The sequence below is a fragment of the Aplidium turbinatum genome, chromosome 14 (assembly GCF_918807975.1).
Source record: "Aplidium turbinatum chromosome 14, kaAplTurb1.1, whole genome shotgun sequence".
NCBI lineage: Eukaryota > Metazoa > Chordata > Ascidiacea > Aplousobranchia > Polyclinidae > Aplidium > Aplidium turbinatum.
This window is the reverse complement of record NC_137485.1, coordinates 5949432-5963639: the sequence shown is the minus strand read 5'-3', so window position 1 is coordinate 5963639 and position 14208 is coordinate 5949432. Positions and strand designations below refer to the sequence as shown.

The following is a 14208-nucleotide window of genomic DNA, read 5'->3' as shown; positions in this document are numbered from 1 at the left end:
CCCAGATCATGTGACCGGGATAAATTCTTCAAAATTTTTGAAACGGTACTCGAACCGTGAAAGGTAATTGAATGCATTGCGCGCAAATTAGGGGCCCAATGTGGTGATTTAATGTTTTGCTAAAAGCACCCTAAATTAAATCATAAAAGTTGGTTATTCTCTTGTCCGGGGGGGGGGAACCAAAGCCCAACCCGCTAGGTTTTTTTTTTAAAGCCCGGGAATTTTTGGGCTTTTGTGTTTTTTAAAAACTATTTGAAAACGGTAATTTCACGCTTATTTCACTTCAAAATGAATTTCGGAGCAGTGGCCGGAGTGAATACTGTCGGAGCAGGAGCGCAGCCGAAGTAAAAAGAGTGACTTCGTTCACCTCTGCTAGGCATGTGGTGAATGAATGCAAAATTAATGAAGTTTATTGGCCAGATACAAAAAAGCTACTAAATCCAACGTTTTCGACACCACATAGTCTAGTGTCCTCATCAGGAATAATTATAGGCTACATCTAAGAGAAATGAATATGAAAATTTCACATTAAAGCTGCAGAAGCGACATCTCTCAACAGCGCCATCAACAACTAACACACGAATTCAATGCAGGATACACAAATTGGCGAGGGACAGATCACATGATATGCATAACACAAAACACTAAATAATAGTTTTATTGCAGCCTGATACGATTATTGCGCACAGATATCCAATTCTGCAGTAAAATGTTGTATGGTGTGCAATACTCCAAAGAAAACATCACGCGTTTTGCCTAAGACAAAGGGGGCCCGGAATGACTTTTCGTACTCCTAGTGAAAATTTCTCTCAGAGGTCCTGGTCGTAGCAGTTTCTTGCTTCACTGAAGTCAGGTGTTAATCCAATGAGCTATTGGGGCTTATGATATAGCCTACTGCGTGCAAGTTGTGTATTCATATCACAGTTGGCTTAACATTCGACATCAAACATAATTAAACTTAAGTACCGTACCTAAAAGGTTGGTCAGACAAGTCTGTGATACGCTGCAGTCACACACAAACGCCAGGTCAGTGGAATTATACATCTACCGTACGAATTTTCAAATCTCTATGATGGTTTCAGATCGCTTTGAAATTTTTCGATTACACGATCACATCAAATTTTATTCTTGTGTTTCAGGTTGATAAACTTATGTTTGATAGTGGAAACGTGATTCTTGGAGTGAAAAAACCTCTTGTCTTTATTCTGGCAGTTACGCATAACTCACTTGTGGAGGCTTACACTGGGACTACAAAGGAGACTTTACTGTAGTCCCAGGCTTTAAGTCACGAACGCAGGCTTCGTCACCGACAGAGTTTCCGCATGTTGTCCGTAAATTATTCCACCACTAAAAGTCGCTGAATGGAGAGCAGTTCTTAATATACGTTGCTCAAACGCACACCACGAGAGTTGAACCATCGTTACTTGATCTTGCGGTTCTGTCATAAAGACGGTCGCTCAACCGACTGCAATAAAGCTGTACTAGTGTAGTCTAAAGTTGTCGCCAAGGACTGAATGCTAGCGGTTTCGTATTGCATTATCACATGTGAATCTCGTTGTCTTTACGCCGGTTTTTGAACATATTTCCGCATTGGTAAACTGTGTTGAAACGGCGGGATAGTGCAGTCCATAGAGCCTAAAATCAAATGATCAACAGGTTGACTATTTTTTTGCAATTTGGTGTTTTTTTTCTGAATTTTGAACCTGGTCTTCACCCGAAACATCAGGGTCAACCGGTTGTTTTTTGTGAATGAATACTCCAATATACAGAGGTGGGTAGTAGCGCGCTACTTTTGTAGCGGCGCTACTTTTTTGGTAAAAGTAGCGGTTGCGGCGCTACTTTTTAGTTGCAGTAGCGGCTGCAGTAGCGGCGCTATTTTTTTTCCAAAGTAGCGGAGAGGCGCTACTTTTTTTCAGTTGCACTCCGCTACCCGCTACTTTTTAATTTAAATTGAAAAAAATGCTTGTTTTTTTTTGCAATACTAGCGTGGTCAAGTAGCTATATAATCGGCTTGGTTGCAAAGTTTCGGTCATTTCTAGCTGACGTCAACTTCTTCGGCGAATATCTTCGTGTGATGAAGCCTATCTGCCAGGCTTCAGACATTCTCCAGGGCGAGTCCAAGGCATATTACGGAGTCTTGCTTCCAACCATCACAATTTGCGGGAAGAAGTTGACCGAGATCAGTGATCTTGTGACCTGTGAGGAGTTGAAAGTGAAAGTCCTTGAAGGGGTGAAGAAACGATTCAACAAGTGCTTCAACAACATGAAATGCGTTATGGCATCATGTCTTCATCCCTCCTTCAAGACGTCGTGGCTACAATTTCTGCTCTACGTTTCCATGGATGATGCTAACGCATGGCGAGAAAAAGTCAAGACAGATGTAATTTGACTGTTGCGGGAGACATCAAGCCAGATTGATACCGAGAAGAGTGACACCACCACCAGTCATGACTCCGTAGATGTATTTTTTGGAGTGTTTACGCTATCCCGTGAAACGTCGGTGCAGAAGGAAGCAGCAATTGTGGACGCCTTTTTTTTGGACAAGAGCAAGTCCTTGAGCTTTTCGAATATCGAGTTAAAACATCTGTTCATTAAATACAACACCCCCATTCCTTCCAGTGCTGCGGTGGAGAGACTTTTCTCAGTTGGAAAAGATGTGCTTAAGCGAAAGCGGGCAGAACTTATAGTGACTCTCATTTTGAAATGCTCGTGCTTTTGAAAGATGCGTAACAATAAATTTCCTTTAGAATGTGTTTTCTATAACGACGTTAAAATGACAGTGTAAACGAATGATAACATTCGTTTTCAAGGTCATTTTTGCGTCACTAGGGACTTGAGTGTTTCCTAGTGTCATTTTAGACAAAAGTAGCGGAAGAAGTAGCGGTAGCGCGCGCTACTTTGGCCTGAGTAGCGGTAGCGGGTAGCGCGCTACTTTTGTAAATTGGTAGCGGGTAGCAGTAGCGCGCGCTACTTTGGCCCAAGTAGCGGTAGCGGGTAGCGCGCTACTTTAAAAGTAGCGGGTGCCCACCTCTGCCAATATACAATACAGCGAGCCATCAGTTATGTTCCTTACACCATCCAGGTCAGTTTGGAAACTGCACCAACATGCAGTATAGTCTGCCCCGATAGCTCAGTTGGTTAGCGCGTGACCTATGGAACAAAGAAGCGTCAAGATCAAGCGGCACTGTTTCGACTCTCGGGGTGAGCAACACACGTTAAGGACTGCTCTCCATTCAGCGGCATCAAATGGATGGAATAACTCCCTGGCAAGAAGACTCAACAATCGGAAACTTCACTCTGTCAATCTCGGTGACCTGGCCTGCGTCAGTGATTCAAAGCCTCTACATACAAGTATGCGAAACTGCCAGGATTAAGCTCTGCAAGAAGCTTTCCCAGACCGAGGATAAACATTCAATCAATCAGTGGCGTCGACAGTGTGTAGGGGAAGGTCGGAGCCTGTGAGCATATTGGGTCCTATGATCCACCCCTTTATTTTTTTAAATAAAATGTTTTGCTACTCCGTTTCATTCGAGATCTTTTCTTCATGCTTTAATGCACTTTCCACCATTTCTAGGACAATCTCCTGTGAGAATTCAAAGCGAAAGAAGAGTTTCTTTGTTTTTATGTTGAAAAAGTAAATTTTGAGGGATTCGGAAATTTTACTATAACTTCCTAGTTTTTCAACAGATATTCAAATGGTTTAATTTGGTGACAAGTAGTGACCTTTTTAAAAGAATAATGAAAGAAGTGCAGTATTAAAATTAATAGTTTAGAATCAATATATGTGAACTTGTTAATATGGAGAGTTGGAACCTATGAGCCACCTTGTGTGCTGATCCTATGAGGGCCGGCTCATAGGATCCTACTTGGTGGAAATTCAGATCACAATTAGTTTATTATTAGAAAGTTGTTTATTTATTTTTTATATTGAAGCTAGTTAAGATTATAGTAAATTGTTTATGTGTATTTTTAAATTTTTGTTGAACAGTTTAAGATACATTTGTAGGCTATATCTGTAGCTTACATAAGCAATTTCAAAAATTAGTTCACAAAACTGACCATAATGCCTCGAACAAATTCTAAAAGAACTCATCGTGGTAAATCGCTGTTCCATTTTCCTCCGTAGTCCATCCATCACTACTGGGTCAACAAAAAGAGTGAAGGGAATTAGAAAAATTTTGATTGACTTTTCTGCTTTTGATCTTGTGTAAATAGCCTGCTAGCAGCCTATATTCGATGGATCGATTTTGTAAGCTTGTGATCATAAAAATGATGGCACGGTTGTAGCATGCCTAATTTGTTTCATATTTTCTAGCCTTCTAGGCCTATGTGATCTGTCACTTATAAAAAAAAATGTAGGCCTAATGTGATTATTAGAAATTATTATCTTTTTATTTAAAAATTGTGGAAATCTTCCAGTTTCATAATCACTTAAGCCTCTATGTTCAACTTATCACGTCCCATTGTCTTGTAAATGTGTTGTTGTGTATGCATGTAAATACGTTTATTCTTTTGATTGTATTGGTGGCTCATAGAACCCCACGCGTTGGATCCTATGAGCCACTTCAACAAATTTACATTTTTTGCTCCACATTAAAAATCGGACAAGATACGAATTTTCTTTTTGGTGATTCAACAGGTTATGCTAGCATGAAATATGAGGTGAAAATATTCAGAAATAAAGAAGTTATGGGGCTAAATCAAAAAGGGGGATCATAGGCCCCGACCTTCCCCTACTTTTGGAAGCGGGAACTTGAAGCAATCACAATGTATTCTTTGGATACAATGCTTTTTTAATTACAACTGTCTTGATTGGAGCCCGAAGATCTCATTGGTACCTAAACTGCCATCTCAACGCCCCTGCCAACATGCACATTGGCAGACGCGGTCGTTTGAGACCCAAAGTCTATCTTTCTGCTTTGTAACCGGAAGGAAACCGATTGAAGCTTTGACGAGTGCTGACGTAATAATGACAATCATAAAATCGAAGAACGTTTATTGGACAATCAAATATCAACTTGAACACCTTCGCATGATGACCAAAGTACCACATCTCGACAGTCGGGATAGCACAGCCATGTCAACAATTGTGCGCCAGCCAGGAGTTGTAAATCGGGCGAAAAACTAACTTTTAGTTTGAAACAAGTCGGGTCGAGTTGAAAATAAGTTTGTAGAAATTTAAAGTTAGCTTGCTTTGTATTATTTGACATAACTTACTGCCCATACAGCAAAATCCGCCCTTTTTACATTAATTCAACGTCTACAGACGATTTTATTGTCTGAGTGAAAAGATCTTTCGAAATTCAAATGAATTTTCGGGTTTAGTCACCCAGGCTATCAAAATCTGCAAAATTTGAATCAATGTAAAAAGGACGTTTTTTTCTAGCTGGTTAAAGTCATATGCAACAAAAAGGCCCCGTTTGCAATTCTGACTTTGCAGCCGCTTTTGTAATAGCTGGACACGGTTGCCATGGGTAATTGCATTTGACAAGGGTGCTTGAAAACGTGGTCATGTCTGTTCGGTGTATTTGCAAAAGTAAACTAACGACCTAACGCAACTGTAAATAAACAGGATAAATAAAACACTAACGTCTCCAAAAAAAAAATAACTTTAACCCTAACAATTAGAGAAACCACCTCGTAAAATGAGGCTCGGATTTGGGCGTATCCCAGACAGCAAAATCCGTCATTTTTACATTGATTGAACGTCTGCAGGACGAAGAATCAATGCAAAAATGACAGATTTTGCTGTCAGGGATGTTTTATGGCTACTATCACGATCTAAAGAAAACTTCAATTTCCATGATTTTTTACACAGAAGAACGTGGATTCTCGATTTAACACAATATTTTGACGAACGTTTTAGACCAGACGTAGCAAACGAATACTTGACAAACTACGACAGTTCACAAACAGTGTGCCCAAGAACTTACACAAAAAATAAAATTCAGTTAAAAGGTGGTTGCGTGTTTCCTTAACTATTCAAAGTATTTATCAATGCATCGCAAAATATTCAAGAATAAAAAGTTCTGAAATTTCTTCCTCAGAGGCAGGAAACAGAATCAACAATATCGCGCTTAGCGCCGAAGCTAGAATGGCAGTGTAAGAGTAGGACTTTGCGAAGAGCTCATTAGCGTTCGCTTCCTTTCAATGTGAAAGGACTGAATAGTCAGGCCTGGATATTTTAAATAGCGGCTTGCTTTGTTAAAGACACCGGTCTGGTTGTCCGAATGTGACAAGGAAAGAGGAATTAAACGGAATTGAAACATCCGTTTAGAGTTATAAATATGTTTAGAATACCAATCAATTACTGAAATGTGAAGAAGGGGCGTTCTTCCCGGCCGTCAGCACAAAGCTGAGCACTCACTAGCACAGCGAGTAGTTGCGATTTGCTAACCATAACTGTGTAGCTTCCACGCTAGCCATTCAGACCTCCAATAAACGATAAGTTTCTGGGCAGCCGATTTGTAGCAAGAATCGCCAATTCTAGCTAGAAATCGGCTGCCCAGAAACTTACCAACTACTGAAAGTTAAGCCCAAGTCAACAAAAATCTTTTTGTTACATTGAAGGCACGTTTTTAGACCATAAAGCAATGTAAAAAAGAGAAGTTTTCTGGCTGGGATATAAACATAGTCAAATGTAAACTGGAAATAAACCAATTCGGACCAGGAACAATTCCAGGTTTCACAGAGAGAATGTAAAGTGATGATTAGATAAGTTTTCATATTTGAGTGGCTATCAATTGCATAACTTTGAAGACAAATTGGCAAATTCAAGCAAAGAAATTTGGCAAACCCCATTTTCTCTTGGTGACAGGTCCTTGCAATTTGACGTTCAAATTATTCTAACGATCAAACGGACAAAACGCGAGACCGTGGGATTTTCTAGATCAGGATTGCAATTGCATCTTTAACAAGCTTCTTCGGCTTCCATGTCATCAAAGGGTAACCTGCTCGGTGGCTTCATGTTTGCAACACAATCATATTTCGCGTCCTTGTATTTTTCATGCAGTGCTTGCTGAGGATGGCTTTCTGCGCCTTCGAATAGCTCTCGTAACCTCTTTATACAAGGAGCCAATTCGTACAGCTCATACTTCATATAATATTCCATGGAATCATTCTGCAAACAATAAAAATGTAAAAACCATACGACGACAGATTATTAAAACGCACATTGTACAAACAATATACAACAGGGAATAAAGAAATACCGTAATAGATCGATTACTACACAAGCCATTCGATGTAATGCTACAATTAGTGATACTGCACCTCTGAGTCAATTACAGCAAACCTGTATTGCCAACTAAGCTATAAAACAAATAGAATCGTTTTCATCCGCAATGTGAAGAACACTGCTTTAAACGTAATATAACCAAGATAACATAAGTTGTCGTTTTAAATATTACTTCAACGTCTTCAAACGTTGCAAGGATGCAAAATATAGTTTCTTTGTGCTAACTAAATAGTTGCAAAGCCTCTTCTGTTCTCCAGGCAAACAAATCTGCTATTTAGAAGCACGCTTTTTAAAATGCTCTGTTCGACTCAAAGCTTGCACGGTCGTGGTTAATAACGGGGTCCCGAAGACCTGCATCCCAACGACATGTATATTGTACAACATGGGGGTCCCTATAAAAAGTACCAATGCTCGTTATTATTATGCAACTTTGTATATTGCGCAGTATTTTCAAGAATAGGGTCCAGGGGTAGGAAAGGGAAGAACCACTGCTTTATGGGGTAAGTGAAACGCTTCTTCTCCACTTTTAAATGAAACCAAAGTAACAAAGATACTTACCCATAACTTTCCTGATACAGTGAAACTTGCAAGGCAAACTGCAGAGGCAGCGACCAAAGAAGGATGGTACTGGATGCAGTCGAACTCTATAAGGGCAAGCTCGCAGAGATACTAAAATAGAGAGTTAAAACCTGCGTAAGTGTCGTAATGCAAGTGTATGTTACAAGGTTGCACAATTTTCGCATTTATAAACTGATGTACTCCGATATTTATCGAAATGTTAAGTCTTGAAATTATATGTTCAACTTTAAAAGTTCAATTTAATCGTAGAGGGAATTTTTATCCTCGGAGTGAGAAAGGATGTCCGATAGCTTGGTCTTGACAGTCTTGCATAGCAATAAGGCTTTGACCCGTTGATAAGATTTTGGCTTGTAAAAACGTTTTCACAACCTGGGGGTAAGTTAATCTGTTCCAAAAAGGAAAGGGCGTCGTTGGTAAAATCTACGCTCAATCAGTGCTTAAAACAACCGATGTGACAAAATATAATCAATTGGTGCTAACCTGAGAGAGGGAGTCTATCTTGCTGTCTGCTTCTGCTGCTTTCAAAAATCTCTTAAGAAACTGATTGGACGTTGGGACAGCCACATCAAAGTTCAGGACCTTTAGCATCAGGTGTTCCATTCTTAGAACTTGCTTCTTGGTGTAAGTATCATCAGTTATGTAGACAAACTCACCAACATCCGGAGGGTAGATCTCTTCAAATTTCCTATAAAACGAACAATTAACAATAACATCATATATCATATAAAAGCAATAATGACTTCGAACGATGTGTTTTGTTAGTACTTATATATATGCGTTTTCTTTTTATTATCATATCAAGGTATTTAGTCACAGATCTAGGGGATTTATCGGAAATTTGAACAGAGCTACCCGGCGGATCTTGGTGATTTTGTCTACAGTCCACACCGTATAGTTTTCGAAACGTTTGTTTGGTGAACATGAGTTTAGTACCTACATTTTGGGCTGTTTATTTTTTGAATATAATTGTTATGTTCTCCAGAAACATAAACGTAACCCTAAGTAAAAGCACGCAGCTGTGAAATTTTAGTTGAAACCGGTCTTAACATTCCTTGCGAGTTATAAGAACTCATTTATATCACGACGCCATTTTTCTCCAAAACTAGCGTTTTTCGGTTGAACCACCGATCATAAAACACTGAAGTCGAGTCAAACTTACGCTGCAAGAAACATAGCCGCTGCTCCGACTAGCTGCAGTTTCCCTCGCAAGACCGCCATGTGGGAAAGAAACCTATCGATGTAGTTCACAGCTAAATGAGTAGTCTCGGTGTGCAGTTTATATTCGTCGGACACTTCAACCAACCAATCGATCAAGATCGCTCTCATGCCAGCTGTGATGTCCTGTTGCTTTCGCATGTAGTTGGCCTTTGGGCGATTGCGTAACTGAAAACAAGAGCCAAGTTTAAAGATTTTGTCATTATCGTGAGTAACCAAACAGACTTTGTATTACATGGCGTTTGAATGTCTTGCTAACACTATTGCAACCTTAAAACAAAACTGCAACTTTACTGCTCTAGCTCCATCAGATCTCCAGAAACATTTGCAGTTTGCTTGTCGTAGTCAGGTTTGCATCTGACGGATAAAGATTCAAAGTTAAATGGATAAGAAAGCCAACACCCGCTTCAACCTTCAAACAAGTCGTTGCATGTCTTTCGAAAGATTCAGCCACATGCTATTGAGCGGTATCGAACCGGTACCCTTTCATATCGTACAATTCAGCTGTGCGGTGTGCACTACACATCTAGTGCCCAGCAGACATAGAATCAACATAAAAGAAAAGGTGTAGTAAAATTTTTTCTAAGTAGGTGCAAGAAAAGTTGATCAAGCAAAAGCATTCTTCTCTCAGCCACCAAAAAGCATAAACAAACGATTTATCAATTGCGGCCGTGAAAGTGACATGATGTGTTGGTTTAAGTTAATTTACCTCAGCTTCTCGTAAATGTTCGAATATTTCCACCGCATATTCAGCGAGGCCGTATATTCCAGCGTCAGAGTCGATGTTAAAGATGTTCAATCGTTCCTCCTCTGAGCAATCCAGCATCATAGGAGAGTCTTAAGTTTTGTCAAAAGCAAACAATTTCAGGCATGAACTGAGATTAGGATTTTCCACTATCAATTAGCGTTCAACTTCTAGATGCTACAAATATTCCACACAAAGCAAATTATCTTTGCTGTTCAAAGAGAGATGAGATTCACAAAATTACCCAACATCAACATTTTTTGATGATGAAAATAAAAAAACAAAACAAACCAATACAAGACAGGAAGAGAATTGAGGAAGTAAAAGTATTTCAAAACAGCAAATCACAGCTCAGCGATACCTGGAGAAGGCTGAGAAGCATCTTGCGATGAAAGACAAGCCAGTGGGGCTCGGGTGGTGGGAAGGGCAGTCAGGGCAGGGTGTAGTTGAGTAGAAGCAATTGATGGAATATTTTGAGATTCTTTCTTTTCCTTTTTCGTAAAATCACTTTGAGCACTTTCATCGAATATCTAAATTAAAAATATTGTTGTCATGCAGTTGGTGTCATCATCGTTTGAAGCCAAAGGTTGGCCTTTCACCAACCACCATCCCACGACCACAATTAGTGATGTCTCCACAGACCACATCAAGCAAAGATGTGATGTCATGAAAAGGCAAGACTCCTTCCTTCTTGCGCTACACAAACACTAAACCTGCCATCTCTTCAAAGCAATTTCTGCAGAATCGAATGATTAGACAACTAGAAATATATAAATGTTTGGTGCTACAGATTGCATGATGCAGACTTTATAACAAGCAAAACATCTTGACCTATTCTATAGTTTGGATACACTTACACACACAATAGGATAATCCATACATTTTAAGTAAGCTACAAGGGTGATAAGTGCTGTATATACATTTTTTACTCAATGAAAATTCCCATTAAACTTTGCAATCGTTTGCAGTTTGGATTACTACACCACAAAGCCTGGAATAACTGAACAATGTACAAGCTTCATATAAATTCATCAGTCTTACTTGAAAGGATTGTCCTGATATTGGTTTTGAGTATAAAGTATTGGCTTGAGTGCTAAAGAATCCTTCGGTGGTAGCATTCTGTATAAATAATTTAAACAATTCATCATGACAAGAACATCATAACTCACCACCTACGGAATATAAATTACTTATGCTAAAACTGAAAATATATTTATATCAAATGCATGGCAATTATGGTCTAAGGCAAATTCAGCAAGTAGTCTTGGAAGGGACAATTAAAACAAAACGGTGATTAGTAGGTCTACAATAATCTGACCTTGCAAATACAGTAATACACCACATTACATGAAGTTACTTTTTCTGTAACTTTGGGGGTAATCACCCCAATTTCCCCCTTCCCGGAGCAGCCACTGACTACAATCACTATTTATTTAGTAAACTTTCTGCGGAAACACTGCAATGAGCCAAGGCTTCGCATAGAAATCAATAATCTCACTGTACAGAGAAGCCAGGTGCCCGTAAGTTATCAGATCTATACTCTTAGTTGTAAATGTCAAATGAGTGTGGATTTTAATGCAAATTATGCAAAACAAGCTTGAAGTATACATGTTTGAAACATAAGAAAGTGGGCTGAAACTCACACAGATATGAGAAAATTCCTACAATTTTACTTAGTATATATATCTAATTTTTCCAATTTAAAACAGCATTAATAGGCTTTCAAACAGATGATATACAACCAGTGACGTGCGGTGAGGTTCCTAGATGGTGAGGCACTACTTTTTTCAAGTCACTTTTACAATAAAATTTTTTAACAACAAAAACGGTGTCATAACTTACTAATCAAAAAAATTAGCAGCATGCTTTCACATTTATTAAAAATAAAATCCATGCGCCTATCCTTTTGGACTAAAACATCTGTGACTTTGTTGTAGAGACCCTTCTTTACTCCAAACATTATCACTAGATATTGAAAATAAGAGACGGGAAAGCAGAAAAGGCAATTTTTAAAGCATAGCCACACAGCCACTTCTTTTTTGAGTACCAATCTCTTTGAAAGTTGCAAGTTATTTTTTTTTGTTCAGTCGTCTGATGCAAACCTTATAAATTTGGAACAGGTCTTCCTTTATTTATGACTTCAACTTTGAATTGAAAGTTTAGATTTTAAAAATCTCTCAGATTTGATACTAAATCTTCCTCCATTTTATTTACATTTTATAAGAAACAATCCTTTACGCTGCAAGAAGTCACATACCACGTAGGCTCGCGGGCACTCCAGCTTGACGAAAAAGGTTTCATAGCTGTGACGTCACATTTGAGGCGTGCCTCAAATCGTAGCTAAATCGTTCATGATGATTTCTGGCGACTTTGCGAAAGAAAAAGGCACGCATAGTGCAGTGTATGGAAGTTTTCTGATCTGAAGTGAGGCAAAGCTGGCGTTGCCTCTCCTTGCGTATTTCAACGATTTTGACCACATGAACGCTCGATAGGAATATCGCCACAGAAACAAATTAAAGCACAGTTTGGGTGTAGAAACGTAAAATTTGGGGGAAAGGGGGCACAACTACAGCAATTCACACAAACTAAAGCACCTAAAAACGTGCAATATTTACTACTTTTCAACAAAAAATATTTATTCTGTGATAACCATTTCTTTGATATAACTTTTGCTTTGCCAGATGTTGGCAGGTGAGGCACTGCCTCACCTGCCTCCCCTGACTGCACGTCCCTGTATACAACAAGATATATTAGTAACACAGCTGAGCATGTTTAATAGCAAAAAAGCAATGTAAAATGTTCTATTGTAAACAAAAAATAATATAGAACTAGCAGCATACCAACAAAGGTAGAAACACCTTGCAGATAATATTACACGTATAACAAACAGGTAAGTTTTTGGAGTATCATAAGAGCTGAATATATCATATAATTTTATTTTTTGTCATTAACGCATCTGGGACGAAAAAGATAATGCTAACTACAATAGTCGATATACTGTACGGTACCAGCAAGCATATTAATGAATGGGAAAAAGTGACAAAGTCTTGAGGTTTAAAACGTGCCTGAATAGTAGTTTATGAAGTAGGCATGGATGCAACATCCCATTTCATATGTGATATGTGCCTGACAGTTTTACGAAACTATTGTCACCTGCTTTGCTGCACGAAATGGTTGAACACGTCCCATGTTTTGATTCAAAGTGCCAAGGACAGATCTTCCAGTTGAAGTTGTTTTTTCTTTACCATTTTGTGACGTTTCATGGCTGAGTTGTTTCTGACGAGGTTCATTCAAAAACATAGATTGTGTTGAGGTAGGGTTTGTAGACATTGTGGAAGACAACTCTGTAACACTATGCTGAAAAAACAAAATTTAATGTCATCAAAGTATCCCAATTTACCAGAACTTTGGCAAAAGAAACTGTGCATGTAGTTTATATGACAACCATTTATCGAAACTGTGTTAATATTTATTTTGCATCAAAAGCTGCTATAATATAGCTGCTTAATTAAAACCTACTCACACACTAAATACCGTAGCCTACTTAGGATAAAAGTGAAGATTTGACATAGTTACAAATTGAGAGAACATACCGGTACTCTACCTTAATAAAATCCAGGTACAGAAGTGTGCAATTTGTTCACTTGGAAATGCGTCAAGGATTTAATACTTGCTGCTAAAAGGATAAAATTTCTTGAAGGTCACTGCATCTGTCTTTCTGTAAGCTTTCAATGATATGACAAAGTAAAATACAAAGTGCAACACATTCCACTTTGTCTTTGGATTAACTTTCAGCTATAAACTGAGCTTCACCAAACTGCCAATAATGACAGACCTTTTTGCTGTGAGGTTGGTTCTTGAAGTGATTAGGCTTTCTCAAATCCAGTAAAATATCCTTGCTTCTTGACAACAAACCAGAACAAGGCAAATAAATAGTAACTCGTGTAACCGGGACGACTGGGTTATAGTCTATTATTTCAGCGCGTCCCAGGCAGGTTGATGACTTAACCGCTGAATGCTGGAAACAAATCAAAAGCAAAGAGAACGTTTGTGCTCCTGCCTGTTCAGTTTGAATAAAATTCTTCAAATCACCCGCGGCGACTCCAGCCAATGGGAATGACGGATTGTATCACGTGTCCTCCACTCCTCTCAAACATCAATGTTAGCCTTTTTCTTACGGCGAAGAACCGCCGATTAAAATTTGGCGGTACTTTGCACTCCCGCAAAATAGAAAATAAAAAGTGCATTTTTCAAGAAAAGTTTTTTAAACATATTTTCTCCTTATACTTGCAGTTTTTGTTGTGTTTTTCTATGAAACTAGTCATAAAACTTTCAATACTAACAAGAATCATTTCTGGCCTATGGCCTACCCTACAATTTACTTTTGTTGCAACAGAGGGTCAATGACTATGGAAAATAAAATAAATTAAAA

General features: G+C 38.7%; 1 protein-coding gene across 1 annotated transcript; it reads right to left on the bottom strand.

Moving 5' to 3' along the window:
* Positions 1-4985: 4985 nt before the first annotated feature.
* LOC145783392 (G2/mitotic-specific cyclin-A-like) lies at positions 4986-13823 on the bottom strand. The gene is made up of 9 exons (XM_082595249.1): positions 13381-13823; positions 12930-13133; positions 10818-10895; positions 10138-10306; positions 9741-9868; positions 8976-9199; positions 8297-8501; positions 7796-7906; positions 4986-7120 (listed from the first exon to the last, which is right to left on the bottom strand). The coding sequence occupies exons 2-9, from the start codon at positions 13104-13106 to the stop codon at positions 6911-6913; spliced, it is 1302 nt and encodes a 433-aa protein (XP_082451375.1). The 5' UTR covers positions 13107-13133; positions 13381-13823; the 3' UTR covers positions 4986-6910.
* Positions 13824-14208: the final 385 nt, after the last annotated feature.

What these genes read in the sequence shown, in the direction of transcription:
- LOC145783392 (XM_082595249.1), bottom strand. Translation starts at nt 13,106, where the DNA reads ATGTCTACAAACCCTACCTCAACACAATCTATGTTTTTGAATGAACCT. An exon ending in TGCTTCTCAGCCTTCTCCAG is followed by an intron (nt 9,869 to 10,137) that starts GTATCGCTGAGC and finishes ACAAAACTTAAG; the next exon opens with ACTCTCCTATGATGCTGGAT. An exon ending in AGATAGACTCCCTCTCTCAG is followed by an intron (nt 7,907 to 8,296) that starts GTTAGCACCAAT and finishes TCTCTATTTTAG; the next exon opens with TATCTCTGCGAGCTTGCCCT.